The sequence below is a fragment of the Cololabis saira genome, chromosome 1 (assembly GCF_033807715.1).
Source record: "Cololabis saira isolate AMF1-May2022 chromosome 1, fColSai1.1, whole genome shotgun sequence".
NCBI lineage: Eukaryota > Metazoa > Chordata > Actinopteri > Beloniformes > Belonidae > Cololabis > Cololabis saira.
In genome coordinates, this window is record NC_084587.1 from 4,204,804 (window position 1) to 4,226,298 (window position 21,495).

Below are 21,495 nucleotides of genomic sequence, written 5' to 3' on the forward strand. Positions count from 1 at the left end.
ACATGAATGGATGAATATCTCACGGTATTATAATTTGATTGGACTTGAATTCACCATGTCAGCTTCTCTTTAAAGGGCTTGTCTATCGTCATGTCAGAAGTTGCAACTCTGGCAGAGTTTTGTTGTTGTTTTTCAAGCTTGATTTAGGACAAAATCCCTGAGAAGCTTTGATTCCAAGTGTTGATGTTTAAAACTCCGTCTCCCTCTTATATATATATATAGGAGTTGAATATAAACCAAATGCAATCTCATAAACTCAAATTTTATTCATAATCCGACACAGAAAAGCACATGAAAGGTTGAAAGTGCGATTGAGAGTCGGAATCACTCAGAGGGAAAGATGGACAGATGTTCACCATTCACCACAATGTTCCCCGCTGTGAAATACCTCAACATCTGCAGGACCGCAGGTCCAAATATCCCAGGAATCTGGAGAGATCTCTGTGTGCGTGGTGTCGTCATGGAAACCATGGGCTCAGCAACACGGTCGGCGTGACATCAGCTGACGGAGGTCAAAGCTCCTAAAACCAGTTCTAGGAAACAGATGACGGTGAAACGTCCTCAGGGACGAAAGAGCAGGAGGTTCGTCGCCTCGTGCACACCGGCATTTGGTATATTTTATAGGTTCTGTTGTCAATAACAAACACATTTAGCTCTAAAAGTTTAAATAAAAACTAATTTACCACCAATCTTCAAAATATATGTTTTTATTGATAATTTTTCTCTGCAGATTGATGACGTTTGACGAAAACAGTCCATCAAAGGAGACGATACAATAAAAGCATCAAATACAAACTAACTCAAAGTCACATTTAAATACAAACATCTGCAGCTGTTTTTATAAAAACCTCCTCCAGTTCATGAGAGATGAGCGCCGGTCCTGCCGTGACCCGCTGAGTGCCGGGCCGAGCGCCGGGCCGAGCGCCGGGCGGGCGTCACGACAGCAGCACTCTGTTGTCCTTGGCCCACTTCCTCAGGGCTCGGATGATGTACTCCACCTGAGGGTTTCCGGAGTTACGCAGCAGCTCCAGAACCTCCTTCAGCGTCTCCCTGGAGCCCAAACCGGACACGTCAGGAAACCAGATTAGATCAAGACCGGCCCGTTCGCCGCGTGGATGTTATCTAACATCTCACCGGCTCCAGCTGACAACGTCAGGTTCATAACAAAGTGGCTGCGAGTCCTTTAAGTCTTCAGAAGTCTTAAATTCAATTTTTCCTAAAATAAGGCCTTTAAATGTCTTAAATGTCAATCCAAGGGTCTTAGTTTTAGAGGGAATGTATCCAGTCATCATTAAAAAGTTCATTTAATCATTTTGAGGAGAATCTCCTGCAGAGGTTCTAAATCTGTGCTGCCAGGCTGGGCAAGTTTCAGAAATATATATTTGGGCTGCTTTTCCTGGTTTTTACTAAATATTTTGGAGAAATTATTAACAAAGAAGTTTCCATTATGGCATCATCATGAAAAAGTTTTTTTACACTTTGAAAAGGAAAAGTTAATTCATTGTTTTGAGGAGAAATAAATCTGTTTACCAGTTGTTAAGCACACAACGTTGCCAGGTTGATCAGGTTTCCGCCCAATTGGGCTGAAAAATATAAGACTGGGCGGGTTGATAAAACTTGGGCTGCTTTTCCTGGTTTTTACTAAATATTTAGGAGAAATTATTAACAAAAAAGTTTCCATTATGGCAATGGAAAAGTAGAAATGTACACAATAAACTCACTGATATTTGATTTGCTTTAATCTACCCAATTTAATTGTAGTCTTTGTTTGGAACCTGAACTTTCTTCGGCTATTTAGTGGTGTAGTGAAGCTTGAAATTTATTACGCATTTGATAATTTATGGTTTTAACATAGAGAATGTTTGATTCGGGGTGGTTTTTCATTATTTCGGTGGATTTTACATCACGTTTGGGCTGGAACAGATTGGCAACCTCGACCTCAGCACTGGATTTCTTAGTGATTTGTCTTTTTGGTCTTAAATTTAGTTTGAAAATGGTATTAAAAAGTCTTAAATTTACCTCGGTCAACCCTGTAGAAACCCTGGATAAAACCACCTCACAAACACTGAAGAGGAAGCAGAGCAGGACGTACCTGGACTCCTTGTTGGCCAGGATGAGCTGGAAGACGCCGACGCAGGCGCCCCGTTTTCCCTCCCAGTAGTTGGAGTCCGGGTCCAGCTTCTCCAGGCCGTCGAACGCCTTGGCGGCGTAGTAGAACTGGCCCATCTGAAACAACAGGCCGGCATCACGAGCTGCTGCAGAACCTTCTGGGTCCTCAGCGGGATAAATCCCACACTTTCCCTCCTGATGGCTGATAGTTTTAGGAATGTGGAGCACAAGTATAGAGGGTCTGCATTGACGTCACTTCCCCACTGGACCAGCCCCCTCACTCTCACTGAGTGGCAAAAACAGCTGCAACTAGTGGAGAAGACGGGATAACAGCTGATTATCGACTTAAATTAGCGTCAGTTGGACTTGACAGTGACCCGTACAGTTACCCCAAGAACCAGTGGTCCATGGACATTAATATTTGGTACAGTTACCAAGAACCAGTGGTCCATGGACATTAATATTTGGTACAGTTACCAAGAACCAGTGGTCCATGGACATTAATATTTGGTACAGTTACCAAGAACCAGTGGTCCATGGACATTAATATTTGGTACAGTTACCAAGAACCAGTGATCCATGGACATTAATATTTGGTACAGTTACCAAGAACCAGTGGTCCATGGACATTAATATTTGGTACAGTTACCAAGAACCAGTGGTCCATGGACATTAATATTTGGTACAATTACCAAGAACCAGTGGTCCATGGACATTAATATTTGGCCATGAATCCGGTTTCCTGATATTTATATGGACTTAATTTCTACGCCGGGGAAATACACGAAGCAAAGCTTGAAGGAATACAAAAGTCTTGACGCTTGGTCCGACTTCAAGGCAGGATTTGTTGTAGAAATTAAAGTAATGAGGACACTGAACTTTATGATTTGACCGTTTAACGTTAGCTACCCAAAAATCCAACATTACCTGATACAAAATGGGAACCACAAATCCACGTTTCGGTGCCTGGAATCCAGTTGTTTCTGTGAATTGCAGCGATCCATTTGTCTCTCTTAAGCTTATTTTTCATTAGTCTGTAAAACTATAACTCCGATTTCTTGCTAAATCTATGAGTACAGTCGATCGCACAACAGCTCTTTCCCATTTTAGATGTTTTCCAGTTGCTCAAACTGAAAGTTTACGCTGCCACTCAGTCTTTCTGCAAATCGCATCTGTGACGTCATGCACATTCCCTCTATAATATCAAGTATAATATCATCACGTTTGGACTAAAGAAGCGGCGGGAGACCTTGTAGCAGTCGTTGGCGATGAGCTGCAGCATGGAGAAGGAGTCCGAGGACGTGCCCATCTTCAGGTACAGCTCCCAGGCCAGCTGACCCTTCTGGTTCATGATGTCTGAGGAGGAGAAGATCACGGGGTCAAGGTTCAAACCCGAGACGCATTCGTGGACAGATTGAGCCAGAAGAGGCAGAGAAATATCTGAAATGAGGTTTTCTCTCTTCGTTCAGCTGTGGAGCGTTAAACACGGGCTGAACGGAGGGACTTTAAATTCTTTGCGAGCCTGAGGCCTGAAACCTGGCAGCCGCGTCAGAATCCCGTCCAGGCCGCAGTTAACAGCCGGGAAGAAGCTCTCGTTTTTTGTTTTTGCAGAGTTAAACGGTCCGAGAGCGTCCTGGACTCGCCGGGAGACGCCATGCCCTCCTCTGTTTACCTTAAACGCCTCGCGGCTGATTCTGCTGATTCTGGACCTGCTGCCAGGTCGGAATAAGTCTTTATTTCTTCTTTTGTTGGGTATAAAACCTAAAACTCAGAGCAGGTATTCTGGCGCTGGCAGGCCGTTGTGTCGGGGAATGCTTTCAGGATTCTTCAGACTGTTGTTTTAAAATCTTTTTGTGCCAAAGTTTAAACCAGAGATGAGGAGAAAAAGCTCTATTTCCTCATTTGACTTCAGTAACTTCAGTGTTTTGGTTTGAAATCCGACCCAAACACCATAATAGTCTGGTGAGATCTTTCTTTGATATATGACACACAGAAATACCTTACTGCAATTAAAAATAGCATACGTACAGCATCGCGCCAGCCAGCTCAGGTAAACGTAGTCGTTTTTGATCTTTTCGTTCTGAATGAGCAGAAAAAGCTGCGAAAGAGAAAGTCAAACAAATGAGTCAAGGGCGGAGAAAAGGAACCGTGAGGATGTTTGCTGAGTGAAAGAACCTCTTCTGCTTCTCTGTAGTTGCCGAGCGCCGCTTTGGCCTGAGCGTAGTTGAAGTTGAACGTGTCATCGTTGGAGAAGTAAGTCTGAAAACACAAGTGAGGCTTTAACAGGAGAGAAAAGAGCGATGAATGAAACAGGGAGACGCTCCGCTCGCCTGAATACCGCTGCACTTTTTCTTTTTTTACTTATTTTTTCTAATGAAAATTCCGTCAACAATTACAGAGTCAGGTTTTTACGGAAGAGAGATTTTTTTTTCATTATGCACTTCAAGAAAAAAGTTGAAATGTTGATTAAAAAGTCGAAATGTCGAGAATAATGTTGAAGTACAATCTCGAGAAAAAAGTTGAAATGTATTTCAACTTTATTCTCGAAATTTCAACTTTATTTACAAAATGTCGACTTTATTCTAGAAATTGTATTTCAACATTGATCTCGACATTTCAACTTTTTTCTCGAAATTGTATTTCAACATTAATCTCGACATTTCGACTTTTTTCGTAGTGCACAATAAAAAAAAATCTTCCCCTCTCAAATATTTTTCCCCCTGCATGGCCCTGATACTCTTCCGTACCTCTGAGCTGTGTGTCTAATGCAGTTTTTTTGTTTTTTTTAATGAAAATTCCGTCAACAATTACAGAGTCAGGTTTTACATACTTCACAAAGCAATTATTCTCCTATCAATGTCCTTATTGTCCAGTGGTGATGGTGGTGTCCTCTTGCTGTGCTCTATAATCTGTCCATTATTCCCATTTTTCCTGAAATTGTGTCTCTTGTAATCGTAAACACAGAAAATGGAAAAACTAAAAACGGAATGTGGGAAAAACTAAAACCGATTTGATCTGTCTCTGTTTCCTCCCTGGATCTGTTTGGTAATTCTGCCCCACGATGTTTCTGAAAGCAGTTCTATCAGCATTCTGGGAGCTGATTGGTCCTTACAGCATCATTAGCTGCAATACTTGCTGTTGAATCTCAATATAACACTAGTGTTAATATGTTGCAGAACTACAGTCATATAATTCATGCAACAGCGCAAAAAACAGTTTTAATAACACTAACCCAAATCGATATTGGATCGAATCAAATCCTGATAATCGATTCTGAATCTTAAGAATCTGAATCGAATCTTGACATTTGAATCGAAACCCAGCCCTAATATGAATCCTCTTTTTGTATGACATCTTGTGTCAAATTTCCCAAATAAAGTATCTTACAAGATTTGGGAATCTTGTATCCTATTATTTTTCTTAAACCCTGCCATATTTTATCCCAACATCCAATTATCTTCTGGCAAAACCAGAAAACATGCATGTGGGCCACATCCATGTGTCCACATAGTCTCCTGCATAGCTGCTGGTTACATACAGTTTCCTTCCTAATGTTTGGAGTTATAAAAAATCTGACTATATTTCTCCAAATGAATTCTCTCCTGCGTTTTACAAATATTAAACCATTCCTCCTCAGTTATCCGTTCTCTCAACTCTTTTTTCCCATTTTTCTTTGATCTAAAGAGAGGAAGTCTTCCTGCATGACAGCAAACCTTTGCACAGGGTTGAGATTACTTTACATGTTTTTCCTTCATAAGCTTTCAAAAACACATCAATAACTTCATTATCAGTGTCAGTTTTTATTTCCTTCTCATAGTAATCCCTAATTTGACGGTATCGATATTGTGCATGTTCATCTAATCCAAATGTATCGCTTAACTTTTCAAAACTCTGCAGCTTCATATCGCTGTAATGCCTTTTTTAGACCATTGCTTAAACCCGTTATCATCGTGTGCTGCTCTTTTAAAGCGCCACTCGTCAGCTGAAGTGGCACTTCTCACCCAGAGTGGCTGTCTTTATTCTCTTTTTTTCCAACTTCATCTCATTTAACAATTACAAAGAAAGTGATTCTGCACGGCGGCACCAACCTTGACTGAGTTCAGGTAAACGAGAACGTCCTCAAACTGCTTTAGCAGGAAGAAGCAGGAGGCCATGCACTGCCTGCCAGGAATAGTGTCTGCAGGAGCAAAAGCCTCGTTGAGAGACGGTTGCACATTTAGTCTGTGCAGAACGACAGCGATAAGGGTTTATATCTGGCCTCACCACATTCGCTGGCGGAGCCGCCGACCAACTGAAAGAACTGCTGAGCCATTTTCAAGTGATCCCTCTGGGAGATAAGAGCAGTTACGCACATTAGTTACACAGGCGGAGACGGGATATTTGCATCCGTCTTGTTCTCTAACCGAAATACTCACTGATCCCAGTTCCTGTCCGAGCGCCACGTTCACCACTCCCTTTAAAATGTACTCCTGCGAAGAGGATAAAGGATGAGAGGGATGTCATCTAATCTGCATCAAAACCCTCCAACAAGTAAATAATCACATCACTGAGACAAAACAGATTCTCATCCTTTCAGATCCTAGAGACATAAAAGTGCTTTTGAAGATTAAGATAAGTGGTCGAAAGGAAGGAAACATCTCAAGTGAAGCAGAAGATGTTTGTGGGCAGGTTTTATTCCAGCTATTTAGCTCCAGATCTGACCTGAGGTGTGGTGGGAACCAGGTCCTGGATGAGGTTGTAAGCTTCCTGGACGTCGTCTGTGAATGTAAAACAGAACACGTTGGTCTCTAAGAGAGGAAACCTGACAAACATGTGAACAGAGACGCTGCAGGATAAACGTGACGGTGAGGTTAATGGAAAGGATCGCTGTTAAATGAAATAAAGTGGACGAGACATGAACCTTCTCGGGTAAATGGTGTCTTTAATTAAATGAAGCTCAAAGTAAATGTTTGTCAGTTTGTTTACATTGTCAGTCACATCTCAACTTTACTGACTTGGATTTTGAAAACCAGAGTCAGAGGAGGGGAGGATCCCAACAGAACCCTCCACCCGGTTCTGTTGGGAGGCCGGAGGGAAGGGAGGAGTTTTAAGTAGTTTTAAGAGTGGAGAGAAAGATAAATGGATGCGTGAGTGCAGCATCTGCAGTAGTAGAGACTCAGAACTGAGCTGAAAGGTGAGATTTTCTGTTTACTGGTTGATTTATGCAGCTGAGAGAACGAATGAGATCTCAAATAGAAGCAGATGAAGCTAGTTTCCTCTGCAGACTCTCCAGGAGTGATTGGGTGAAAAGTTCAGTTGAGAGGGGGGGGGGGGGGGGCATGGATCCATCCATGGATTGATCCATCCATGGATGGATGGATCAATCCATGGATGGATGGATGGATTAATGGATCAATCCATGGATGGATGGATTAATGGATCAATCCATGGATTAATGGATCAATCCATGGATGGATGGATTAATGGATCAATCCATGGAAGGATTGATCCATCCATGGATTAATGGATCAATCCATGGATGGATGGATCAATCCATGGATGGATGGATCAATCCATGGATGGATGGATCAATCCATGGATTAATGGATCAATCCATGGATGGATGGATCAATCCATGGATTAATGGATCCATCCATGGATTAATGGATCAATCCATGGATGGATGGATTAATGGATCAATCCATGGATGGATGGATCAATCCATGGATGGATGGATCAATCCATGGATGGATGGATCAATCCATGGATGGATGGATTGATGGATTGCACACAATGAAATACATTTCAAAACAAATGTGGTCAGAAACTAAGATTTATAAAATACAGAGAAATCCATCCATCCATCCATCCATTTTCTCTACTGGTTTCATTCTGTGCAGGGTCCCAGGGTCTGCTGAAGTTTATCCAGCTCATCACAGGTGAGGCCGGGGTTCACCTGGACAGGTCACCTGTCCATCACAGGGCCACATAGACACACAAACAAGAATGCACACTCACACCTACAGGCTATGAAGAATCATCAATTAACTACTACGCATGTTTTTGGACTGTGGGAGGAAGCCGGAGTAACCAGAGGGAACCCATGCAAGCACGGGGAGAACATGCAAATTTAACACAGAAAGACTCCCACCAGGCCTGGGAGTCGAACCAGGATATAAAGAAATAAAATCACAAACTGTTCAAGAAGAAAAACCTGCGTCAGAAACCTAAAAACCTCTTTTGCAGTGCCATGCACATCCAGGACTAGTGCCTTTATTTTTAAGGTATAAGTGTTTCCCTGTTATGGCAGTATCCCTGAGAACTGAAGTGGAGCGTGCACTGCCCTCTAGAGGCCGCAGCGACAACTACAACTGGACTGGCTCCATCTTCAGGAAACACTAATGGTTCTGAGGCAAGCTTTTATCATATTGTCTTGTTGAAAAACAACATTTTGCATTATGATGTTATTTTGGCCATAACTTGTGGTGCTTTTGTGCAAAAATACTTTTAGGAATTGTCATTATTTTATGAACAAATATCCTCTAAACTACAAATCTAAAGTGATTTATGAGATCTACATATGACATTAGTTTCCTCTTTTTTAATGTCTAGTATTAAAAGTGAAACAGATGAGTTTTTTGTGTTACAATATTAATTTTGATTTCCTTTGAAGGATTATCTGATCACCTTTATGAAGCGTGGTCTAACCCGCGGTTAAACAGTCTCATCTAAAGACGATAAAGTCACAGTTCTAAGTTCCAGATTTAGGAAGAAACTACAACCAGATTCCTGTTTGAATCAAAGTACAACAATCCTCACTGGTTCTGATACGGATGGATGGACGGACGGATGGATGGATGGATGGATGGATGGATGGATGGATGGATGGATGGATGGATGGATGGATGGATGGATGGATGGATGGATGGATGAAACAATGAATGATGGATGGATGGACTGATGGGACTCTGCTCTAGTTTGTACATAAAGTGGAAGATTCTGCATCTGCTTGTTTTTATTTAGCGGATTAAAGTCTGCAGCAGATGTGAAGTCTGACAGGATTCTTTCATTTTTCCTCCAAAATAAATAGAAATCAACAACCACTGCAGAGAACAAATACAAACAAATACAAACACATCTCTTAATCTCTGTGCAAAACGCTGCACATGCTGAGATGTGTGGGAACTGGTTCTGGAACTGGTTCTGGAACCGTTGTGGGGACGGTGCTCCACCATCGTGCAGGTTCCTCCACCTGCAGTGCTGCTGCCCTCACCTTGCCTCAGGTAGTAGATGACCAGGTTGAGCCGAGCTTCAGAGATCACGTCGATCAGGGGGGGCAGGACCTGCAGCGCCCCCTCCCCCCCACGAAACACCACCTGCAGGATCAGAGGGAGGCAGTCATGCACGTGAGACCCCGGCGTGTGCTCGTACCATCACAATCACAGCAGCAGTCTGCGGCTAACCTACCAGGTTGTGTCGGATTAGCTCTTTTGCAAACTCAAAGGAGCAGGACGAGATGTCGATCAGGTTCTTCAGCTCCGCCTGAGAGCGAGAAAGTTCACACTCAAGTCAACCAAAACACAGCCATCACTCTACGCAACAATACCCCTCCTGACCACAAGGGGGCAGGATTTACCTAGATCGGGGTTTAGCAACCCGCGGCTCTAGAGCTGCATGTGGCTCTTTAGCGCCGCCCTAGTGGATCCCTGGAGCTTTTTCAAAAATGTTTGACCTTTTTTTTTCTTCCTTTTTTTCTTCTTTTTTTTTTTTTTTCTTTTGTTTCTCGTTTTCCTTTCCTTTTTAATCTCGACATTTAGACTTTTATCTAGAAATTTTTACTTTTTTCTCGACATTTCAACTTTTTTCTCAACATTTCGACTTGTTTCTCGAAATTGTACTTCAACTTTTTTCTCGGAATTTAAACTTTTTTCTCGACATTTCAACTTTTTTCTCAGATTTTAAACTTTTTTCTCGACATTTCGACTTTTTTCCTCGAAGTGCACAATGAAAAAAAAAATCTTCCCCCCATTTATAACTAAGTTTTAGTTTTAGTCTAGTCTTTGGGTCTTGGGTCATTTTAGTTTTTATTAGATTTAGTCACGTTCATTCTCCTTTTAGTCGTGTCAAGTTTCAGTCGACTAAAAGTCTGAGCATTTTAGTCTTATTTTAGTCAGAATTGTCCAGGAGCATTTTAGTCTCGTTTTAGTCAAAGATTTTATTTAGCCAAACCCATTTTACAATTCAAACAAGGTTATCTTATTATTGCTTTTTATTATTTTACCTCTTTTCTTATAATTTTATTTGTTATTTAAGCGTACTTTTAAATTAAATACTTATGATTTTTGAAAACCGCGCAAAGTTATGGATAAGCCCTGAATGCAGGCATTATGACGTAGAATTGTCAAATTGGTTTAATTCACCATACGAATTGTAACAGATTACTTTTGTAATACTGTATTTGACCCGGTGTTTGTACGTTTTGACCGTATAGAAACGTAATTCTTGCCATTTTAAGAATGAGATGTACCTGCTGTACTCTACTGCCCTTACTTTTTAACAACTTGTGCTTTTTTTATTATTTTACCTCTTTTCTTATCATTTTATTTTATTTTATTTGTTATTTACTGTTTAATTGTGTCTTGCCGCTTTTAATGTTGATGTAAAGCACTTTGAATTACCTTGTGTTGAATTGTGCTATACAAATAAACTTGCCTTGCCTTATATTATTGTTACCTTATAGACTCAAGAATACATTCATTCCAGATACAGAAGACTCTAATTTGAGTTTAAAACATATTTATTTTTCTGCATTTCTCCCCATCTTTTTCTTTTCCACGTCTATGTAGGAAAGTGTATCCAAATATGGTTCTTCTTCTTCTCCCCCCCAGAGCAGATCCCCGTGTTTCTCTATGTAACTTTGTTTTTAATGTACGTTAACTAGAGCTCTGCGTTAACGGCATCAGCCTCTAACTCTGCAGCTGCATCTTCTGGATCTGATTCCCCGCTGCAGCGACTGGGATTGAGGACTAACGTCACCCAGCAGAACTAAACCAGAGAAACAACTGAAAACATGGACATTAAACCAGAGAAACAACTGAAAACATGGACATTAAACCAGAGAAACTACTGAAAACATGGACATTAAACCAGAGAAACAACTGAAAACATGGACATTAAACCAGAGAAACTACTGAAAACATGGACATTAAACCAGAGAAACTACTGAAAACATGGACATTAAACCAGAGAAACTACTGAAAACATGGACATTAAACCAGAGAAACTACTGAAAACATGGACATTAAACCAGAGAAACTACTGAAAACATGGACATTAAGGATCTTTGGTAGAACATTTCGTCTCGTTTTGGTCAATGAAAATGAAGACAAATTTTAGCGTGTTTAGCGAGTTTTTATCTTGTAATCTACATTTTAGTCTCGTTTTTATTCCTCTACGATATTGCATTATATATTATTATCGTTATCGTCACATGACTAGCATTTTGTTGCGTATCGTCTCTTTTTCCTCAGGTGATAAACATTTGTTGATGACGATATTTAGTCATAATTTTCATTGACGAAAGCAACTTTAGGTAGAACCCCGTGTTGTCAGAAATGGTATTACTACATAATACGAAATATTTGCAGGGATGAAAAAGCGAGCACCTCGGCCTCCTTGCCGTTGTAGACCCGGTAGTGGTTGCAGGCCTTGAGGTTGAGGGCGATGGTGGAGTCGGGGATGCTCTGCAGGTACACGGCCAGCACCTCCTGGGACACGTCGTAGTAGTCCAGCTTGTAGTAGCACAGAGCCACGTACACTTTCAGGGCCAGGAAATCCCTGTGAGGACGACATGAACCTGGCTTTCATGACAACTTCTTGTTCATGGACATAAAGCTGCATAAAAATGCTAAAAGTCATACTTTTATATTGTGAGCCAATTAAACTCTCAGGCATCTGTCTCATACAACGCTCTAGTAGTTTTTGTTCTGGACATTAAGGCTAGTCTTCTTCTAATTGTGATGGAATTGACTTTAATATTAAATATGGTCAGTGAGGTTTTTCTTTCTTATTTTAGTATTTCTCTGAACATTTACCAGCCTGATTTCAGGTAAACCTGCAGGGATGTCTACTTCTAGGAAGACTAAAGGCTTCCCATTTGTGAATCACCTATTTCAGTGCAGAACAGTGATCTCCAAATAGTTTGGAAAGAGTTTATAACCCTTTCCAGACTGATTCGTAGCAACAACTGCTTCTTTAAGACCATTGCTGATGTCTTTCTCTCCAGGCAGTGTTAACACACATTTGAACGCTCCAGATCACTAGATGATCTTCTTTTATAGAGGTCTGCAGACCTGCTGATGATCAATTTATCTAAACATCAAGCTGCAGCTTACCTCCTAAAATCTTAAAGCAGCAATAAGGAGGTACTTAGTATTGCCCACATTATTATCTTTATTTATTTATTTTTGGCTTCATTTCTGTTGAATAAATAATAGCACAGTGGAAAAAAAGGTTGTATGTCGTTGGTCTGAGGTTGTATTTGCCTGGTTTTAAGACTCACTAGGATCAGATTGTTTACATGAAAATCAGTTTATGGGACAATCTGAACAAAGAAACCAAAGAAAACAAATCAAACATCACATTCAAAAGAACAATTAAAGCAAGTATGTTCAAGAAATATAATGAAATATGTTAGTTACATTTGATTGACCTACCCATCGTCATGAGGGGTATAATCATCGTTTGAATGGAATTAACTGGGCAACTAAAAAGGAATGTGACAGTCTGTGCTATTTTTATTTTATTTTGTTGTTTTTTAATTTACGTTCTTTGTAAATGGATTCCTTGGGGTAAAGGGGCAGATTAAATCAAATTATTCTTCTTTCTGCTCCCTTTCATTCAGAATTTAGGAACGTTTGTGTTTATATTAAATTGTTCTTTAATTTTAATCAATGAATGAAATAAAAATAAAAAGATAAATATATAAAATAAAAATAATAACAATAATAATAATAAAATAGAAGTAAAAAAAGAAAGGGGGGTTCTAATGTTTTCACATTACTTTTAAAGAAATCCAGACTGACTGAGGGATAAATAAGGTACTATTATCACAAGATGATTTGAACCCATAACAAACACTTGTGTCTTCAGGAGCGTTACCGCGGCGATGCCTGGATTCCCTTCGGTGCAGAGCTCATAGAAACTCAGGAGAACTCTTCATAGCTCTCATGGAGATAAAAAACAAACAGAGATATCTGCAGCTAACATGTAAACTTTAAAGCACAGTTGATCCCCAGATGCCACAAAACCACAATCTGACCTCTGACGTAACGATCGCATTTAAAGCCCATGGGATTTGGAGGAAACCAGCTCCCAGACCTGCTGCACCAGCACTGGGACCGCCGTCGTCGTGGTTTCACGGGCCGTGATAAAGGCCCAATCCCAATACACCCCCTACTTTCTTCCACTAGCCCTACTTTCTACTACTAGCCCTCCCTCACTATCACTAACCCTAAAAAAGAAGGGCAGATTTTAGGGCACTTGAAATCTTCCCAGGGGCCTGTCCCAATACTCCCCCTACTCCTACTTTCAGCACCACCACTAAAATCAGGAAGCCGAGAGCCAAAAGCTGTTTTAATTTCAGCTGTAGCGCTGTTAATATGCCACTTTATTAAGTTTTAATATTTTTTCGGGCGTAAAAGTAACCGTTAAGATCCCCAACCTGGGCTCTTGGGGAAAGAAATTTGGTGCTATGCTTTTAAGAAATTTGACCCGATGTTTTCGGAGATGATAAGAGCCGCCGGCTCGGAGCAGCAGCAGCAGCCGGAGTACAGACGTGATCCACCTGCGGCGTCGTCCCGGGCAGCTCTGTGGAGAATTACCGCTGGCTGAAATAAATCATTTAGGAAGATAAATGTTGGTTTAATAGATGAAATCTAACAGTTGTAGCTACGCCTGTTAAGAAATTTGCTCCGAAAATTTCGAGATTTCTGCCTGCCAGCTCCGGAGCTGATTTATGGTTGCGCGTTAAATCGACGCAGAGCCTACGGCGTAGAGTACGTAACCTACGCCGTAGGCTCTGCATTGGTGTAACGCAGAACCATAAATCAGCCTTTATTCTGGCGTGATCTTCGGCAAACGGGCAAACGAGTGATTATGTACATTCACTGAGTGAATATTATGAAAGTAAAATATATATTTCTCACTAGAAATGTAATCAAAACGCATTTTTATGCAGAAACTAACTCAAAATATTGATTTTATTCACTAAAAATTAAGAAATGTCCGCCATGTTTTTTTTTTTGATTCAATCCAGACGAAAAGCATTCTGGGAAATATTTACGTCCCTAGATCCGCTAGTGAGCATCGGAAAACACTAGCTCCGTAGGGACATATTCATAGCCACTACACTAGTTTTCTTCACTACCCCTAGGTGAAAAGAGGAATTGGGACACCACTACCCTCACGGGAACGCGCAAAATTTAGGGGTAGGGATGAAAACTAGGGGTAGGGGAAGTATTGGGACAGGGCCAAAGTAGAGCAGGATTGTGAAGCTGATTTAGGAGCGTGAAAAGGAGGGACAAGAACCAACAGACCTGGACTCCAGCAGGAGGCGTTTGTAGATGTCTATGGCTTCCTGGTAGTGCGAGCGCATGTAGTGGATGGACGCCAGGCTCAGCTGGTCCTCCGTCACGTCCTCAAGGTTCTTGTGGAAACCCATGAGTCTCTTCTCATCGTTAAACTGAGATACAACAGACAAGAGCGAGGGATGGTTTTACAAATTACAGCGACGGGGAAGAGAGTGACAAAGAATAAATCAGGTTTGGGAACTAGTGACGGATGTGTTGAACTACAAGGTCGGGGTTGTGTAGAAGGAATGCGCATGACGTCACAGATAGGACTCCACAGCGGGTTTCGCCCACTGAGTGGAAGAAAGACTGAGTGGCAGCGTAAACTTTCAGTTTGAGCAACTGGAAAACATCTAAAATGGGAAAGAGCTGTCGTGAGATCGACTGTACTCATAGATTTAACAAGAAATCGGAGTTATCGTTTTACAGACTCACGAAAAATAAGAAACGCAGAGACAACTGGATTCCAGGCACCGAAACATGGATTTGCGGTTCCCATTTTGTATCAAGTAGTGTTGGATTTTTGGGTAGCTAACCTTAAATGGTAAAATAAAAAAAAGTTCGGTGTCTTCATCACTTTAATTTCACCAACAAATCCTGCCTTGAAGTCGGACCAAGTGTCAAGACTTTTGTATGCCTTCAAGCTTTGCTTCATGTATTTCCCCGGCGTAGAAATTAAGTACATATACAGGACTGTCTCAGAAAATTAAGAATATTGTGATTTTCTGTAATGCAATTACAAAAACAAAAATGTCATACATTCTGGATTCATTACATTAGCCTTTTATTATTTTAATATTGCTGATCATGGCTTACAGCTTAAGAAAACGTAAATATCCTATCTCAAAAAATTAGAATATTCTGGGAATCTTAATCTTAAACTGTAAGCCATAATCAGCAATATTAAAATAATAAAAGGCTTGAAATATTTCAGTTGATTTGTAATGAATCCAGAATGTATGACATTTTTGTTTTTTTTAAATTGCATTACAGAAAATAAAGAACTTTAATACAATATTCTAATTTTCTGAGACAGTCCTGTAAATATCAGGAAACTGGATTCGTGGCCAAACATTAATGTCCATGGACCACTGGTTCTTGGGGTAACTGTACGGGTCACTGTCAAGTCCAACTGACGCTAATTTAAGCCGATAATCGGCTGTTATCCCGTCTTCTCCACTAGATGCAGCCACTTTTGCCACTCAGTGCGAGTAAGGGTCCAGTGGGGAAGTGACGTCAATGCATTCCCTCTATAAATCATGTTTGGGAACTAGTGACGGATGTGTTGAACTACAAGGTCGGGGTTGTTTAAAAGCACTGAGGTGTCAGGCGGGACAATCAGAGGAAAGCAGGTAGTATTGTGGTGACGGTGTTGTTTCTCCGAACCTTGTGAGAACAGTGAAACAGCAGCCGGTTCTGGAGCGGCGACTTGGGCGCTGCGGAGGACAAAAGACAGCAGATTCAGAGAGACGGCAGGTCTCGGGAGAATAACGGCATGAGTCACTCGCTCCCATCACATCACTGTGATTTGATCTCACACAGCGGTTCCACGCCGGCTGAAGAGGGGTTTAATGAGAGAGAGCTGGTGTAAAATTACACCGCTTCCACCTCCAGCAGGGGTTGCTAAATCTAGTGAGCAATCTTTGTGTAACTGAAGCTCAGAATGAGCCTTCAGAATAAAAGAGGAGATGCATAGCTACCTCTTACATCAGAACAAAAGAGGAACAGCTGTTCAGATTTAAACCCTTTCAGACAGATTTCTTGGGAAAAACAACCTCTAATAATTAAGATAGTAGTTTAGGTGCACAGAAATATCTTTTAAATGACACCAGAGAAGTCATCTTTTATCATCTTACATTCTTTACGTATTAGAGTCTTTGCACAAATAGTGGAAAACTAGGTTCACATAATGTGAATAATACTAGACTCTCATGAATAAGAGTATGTTTTTATGTGTTTATGTAGTTGTTATTTATTTTTTATGTTGTATGTCTTGATATTGGGTCTAGAGCCCGTAATAAAGTTTATATATACTAGGCCTGTGTTGAAAAAAATCGATTTTCCGATTCTAAATCGATTCTCATATAAATTCCTAAAAATCGATTCGTATGTCTAAAGATACATTTTTTTTCATCATTACATTACAACTTTTGGTATTTTTTTGTTTATGCCCAAAAAAGGAATGTTTTGTTGGTAACGAGAATAACTGGTGCCATGTTTTTGCCTTTAAATATGTTTAAAGGTATGAAAACATTAAAGTTTTCAGTTATAATTGCATAAATTGTCTATATTTCATTACTTTATATACTGTCTTGAGGTTACATTTGCATAAAATGCTAAAAACCAAATTATCAAAAATGAAAAACCGAAATGGACTGAAAATGGAAAAAATAAAAATGGAATGTGGTAAAAACTAAAACAGATTTCATCCGTCTCTGTTTCCTCCCTGGATCTGTTTGGTAATTCTGACCCATGATGTTTCTGAAAGCAGTTCTATCAGCATTCTGGGAGCTGATTGGTCCTTACAGCATCATTAGCTGCCAATACTTGCTGTTGAATCTCAATATAATACTAGTATTAATATGTTGCAGAACTACAGTCATATAATTCATGCAACAGCTCAAAAAACAGTTTTAATAACACTAACCCAAATCAATATCGGAATCGAATTGGATCGAATCAAATCTCGATAATCGATTCTGAATCTTAAGAATCAGAATCGAATTGATTCTTGACATTTTAATTGATCCAGCCCTAAATAATACTATAATGATGATTATTCAGTCACGTTAGCGCCAGTTTGGTCAAACATAAGCCATCACGCCATGTTGTTCTTAGAGGGACGAGACTTTCACCCCCAAATCCTCCTGGAAATAGTAATTCAGTTCATGAATGCTAACATTTGACATGCTATCTAAGGCCTGTAGTGTCGGATAAGCAGCTCTTGCCCTTTTTAACATTGCTTATGTCTTTTCTCCTTGGCATTGTGTGAACGGACACCTCAATGGTCCAGACCGGACAGCCTTATGTTTTTATAGAGGTGTAATAATAATAATAATAATAATAATAATAATAATAATAATAATAATACATTTCATTTGTTAGGCGCCTTTCATGGCACTCAAGGCCGTACAGCAATCAAAATACAAAAACACAATTTAAACAATAAAGAACAGATAATTTTGCAGCAGAACAAAAAAGACCATGTACGTTGTAGGTGTACTTAGTTGATTAAAATCTCATCTTTGAATCAAACTTCACCAGTAAAGTCAAACATGACATAGACATGTAATGACAACCAAAAATATTTGTGAGTGTGGGGCTGGATTCTGAATGTCTGAAGCCAGAATATGGTAGTTTTAGTTTCATATTTCTGTGATGACAAAAGCAAATTTATCACCAATGTCACACTGGATAGACTTTACAAAAGACATATATAGTCCATTTTCCACTTATTTCCTTTACAGGACTGTCTCAGAAAATTAGAATATTGTGATAAAGTTCTTTATTTTCTGTAATGCAATTAAAAAAACAAAAATATCATACATTCTGGATTCAGTACAAATCAACTGAAATATTGCAAGCCTTTTATTATTTTAATATTGCTGATTATGGCTTACAGTTTAAGATTAAGATTCCCAGAATATTCTAATTTTTTGATCATGTAAGCCATGATCAGCAATATTAAAATAATAAAAGGCTTGCAATATTTCAGTTGATTTGTAATGAATCCAGAATGTATGACATTTTTGTTTTTGTAATTGCATTACAGAAAATCACAATATTCTAATTTTCTGAGACAGTCCTGTATGTCCCAGTTTACATATGTGCATTTTAAGTTCATACAATATTGTGATTGGCCTGAATAGTAACCACTTAATCATGATAAATCAGCCGTGTATATTTGATTTAAGTGTCCAAAATGAAGGTGTGTGTTAATTGTTTAGCATTCAGGACGTGTAAATATCTCCGCGGGCGTTCCTACCCTTCACCGCAGCCTCCTCAGCTTCTTTATAGAGCCCCAGAAAAAATAGGGCGCAGCCCAAATACACCCACACGTCTGGAGGACATTCGGGTTTCACAGTCAGAGATCTGTATTCCTGTCAGAAGATGAGCAGAGATTATCACTAATGTCATCAGAGCCTAAAACAAAAAAATCCCATCACACGGTTTCTCACGTTCGCTACCATTAAGTGCAGAATTTGTTATCTTAACGCTGAAGGGAAGCGTTTACCTCCATCGCTCGTTTGTGGTCTCCCAGGTGAAAGGCGCAGTAGCCGATCCAGAGGTCGGCATTCTCCTCTTTCTCTCCGATACTTCTCTTGAACTGAGAAAGACACAACCAGACGTCAGCTGCTGCAGCACCACCGTACGAAACGCTGTCTGTAGAGTATAATTCTGCTCCAGAATTCATATCCGGGGAAAAAAGATAATCTTCACACGTTAAACAAATAGGAAAGACAAGGATAACTTCTCTATGAAACTGAAGTTAGTGAAATCAAGTAGTTCTATGTGAGCTCGCAAGCTGTCAATCAATCCATCTCATTACATCTCCCCTTAATTTAAGGAATTAATCTTAATTTTTAAACTTCAGTCTGGAATTTTAAAATGTATTAATTTCACTGAAATCTCCAGGCAAAGAACAAGTATTTTTGTTATATGGGTAACTTTGAAAACATACGTAGCCTGGAAGTTCCTGGATTCACCCCCAAACCCGGAGTTTATAATATTTATGACTATAACTTCATTGGATTAAATTATTTTATTTCTTTTGTAATTTAACATTTACAAAACTGTCAATGAACCCTAATAGTGTCCGTCGCAACTATAATTCTGAATTTATTGTAAGTGTTTTAACTATGTATAATTATTATGATTAATAGCTGGTACTTTATGATCCTGGACAAACGCTGCTGGTTTTACTTAGAGTGGACATAATATGATCATTTCCAATATAATTAACAGGATATGGAATATTTATTTTAAACCTTGATACTTCTAGAGCACCTCCTCACCTAATATAACTGTAAAAGGATGCAATAACTTAAAGTGAAAGAAGACATCATCTAAAAAAAGCTGAGTTGCTTCTGGAGAGTGAGACAATTTTGTGGCGGAGTTTAGGGAACTGTCTTCTGATTGGTCGATATCCTGGAGGAGCACCACTGACTGTAGAGCATCGCTGCTTTTCAGTTACACTAAAGTTTTGACTTGTGTACAAGGAAGTTCATACTTGACGAGCACGACTCTGGAGCTTCAGTTCAGTCTTTCTGCAATTGAAACATCAGTGTTCTTGTGTACTTGATGACATCACAACTCAGCCAACAGGCGGGCATGTATTCAAAAACAATTCAAATTAACATAAAATCAAAACTATAAACATTAGAATAACTCAGAATGGACAATGAATTCTTCCAGCATAAGTGCTTATAACTGTTACTTTAAAGTATGTGTTTTGGTGCTATGCTTTTGTATTTCAGCCCTGTAATTTAAAAAAAAGGGTTAATTGGAGACAAAAATAGAGAAACTTGACTCCAGGGCACTACACATCATCTACTTTATCTCTGTTTTATTCTTTTTCGAGGTCCAAATGTATTTTTTGTGCTTTTATTATACATTTTATTTTCATTCTTATGTTATTTCTTCATATATCTTTCATTTCAGTGTCTCTGTAGAGCACTTTGAGTTGCCTTCGTGTATGAAATTGCCTTCCCTTGCTTTTATTCTCTATATATTATATAGTAAATAGTCTCTATATTGGATTGGTGTCCAAACAAATGACAATCTAACGTTTTTGCAGATCATTTCCTCTTTAAATGGGTGGTATGTTACAAATTTATGAGCTGTGTCTGATAGTGTATTAAGGTGCTCAGTTCTCTACAGAAATAAAAGTATGCAGTAGATTAAATAATGTCCTATTGTGGACTGAGATTAAGTTTAGATGAAGATTGTGTGAATGAGGTACCTCCAGTAAGGTCTGAGCCCCCAGGTAATCTCTCTGCTGGAGATATTCCTCCAAACTGGGAACTTTGGTCTTGTTTTTCCTCTTCTTTTCACTGGAGCTCGCTGATGTTTCTCCTCCCAGCGCTGGTTTCACGCGTGAGAGGATCTGTCCGAGGGCATCATTTCATTTCATCAGATTAGGGCACGAAATAAACTCTTTTCAATGTAAATAATATTTGTTTGTCAGTATACATGTCATGAAACACTTTAGAGGACAATTGCAACAGTTAAATGACAATGTAAACAAATAAAAAGAGAAACTATACTGTTATAGCTGAAAAGTGCTTTCCTTACCATTATGAAAAGTCCTTTTTGAAAACGTTAGTGTTAGTAAGGATTTGTAAAAGCGTGTTTATCACTAACTCAGGTAGCTGTGATATTAGCAGCATAACAGTAACGAGCTGTTCAGGTGTTAACTGCGCATGCGCACTTTGGTATGTAATTGAAGAAAAAAAGAAAAGGGTATCTGTCAACAAAATGTTCCGAAAATAGCGTGTTAAAAGTATTTTTCCTTCTATTCAGTGTCCTTAGTTGCTGAGAAACCTCGTTGTATCTTTAGCTGTTAGCGCTTAAACTTAAACAGCATACATTTAACAGCATTTCCGCTGTACAATTTTCAAAATAAAATCAGACCTTATTGACATAACGATACTGTACAGCGGTTCAGTGCCCGTTCAGCGCGAATTGTTGATTTATAGATCTCCATATCCTTTTCTGAGCTGGTTAAGTGTAACATTTATTATGTAAGCCCAAAAGAGGCAGTTGCAATTAGTGTAGT

At 39.5% G+C, this 21,495-nt stretch overlaps 1 protein-coding gene across 1 annotated transcript; it reads right to left on the minus strand.

Moving 5' to 3' along the window:
* Window positions 1-21,273, minus strand: ift56 (intraflagellar transport 56). Its single transcript, XM_061729138.1, has 18 exons — window positions 21,012-21,273; window positions 20,680-20,823; window positions 18,952-19,044; window positions 18,703-18,817; window positions 16,104-16,153; window positions 14,685-14,830; window positions 11,754-11,925; window positions 9,556-9,630; window positions 9,362-9,464; window positions 6,811-6,866; window positions 6,525-6,578; window positions 6,373-6,436; window positions 6,198-6,286; window positions 4,285-4,368; window positions 4,138-4,207; window positions 3,359-3,465; window positions 2,093-2,226; window positions 1-1,050 (listed from the first exon to the last, which is right to left on the minus strand). Exons 1-18 carry the CDS (start codon window positions 21,012-21,014, stop codon window positions 936-938), a joined length of 1,674 nt encoding a protein of 557 aa, XP_061585122.1. The 5' UTR covers window positions 21,015-21,273; the 3' UTR covers window positions 1-935.
* Window positions 21,274-21,495: the final 222 nt, after the last annotated feature.

Excerpts from the sequence above, each read along its gene's own strand:
- ift56 (XM_061729138.1), bottom strand. Across the intron at positions 19,045-20,679 it reads GGGCTCAGACCTTACTGGAG|TTCAAGAGAAGTATCGGAGA; the intron begins GTACCTCATTCA and ends TGTCTTTCTCAG. Across the intron at positions 16,154-18,702 it reads TGAGGAGGCTGCGGTGAAGG|CGCCCAAGTCGCCGCTCCAG; the intron begins GTAGGAACGCCC and ends TGTCCTCCGCAG.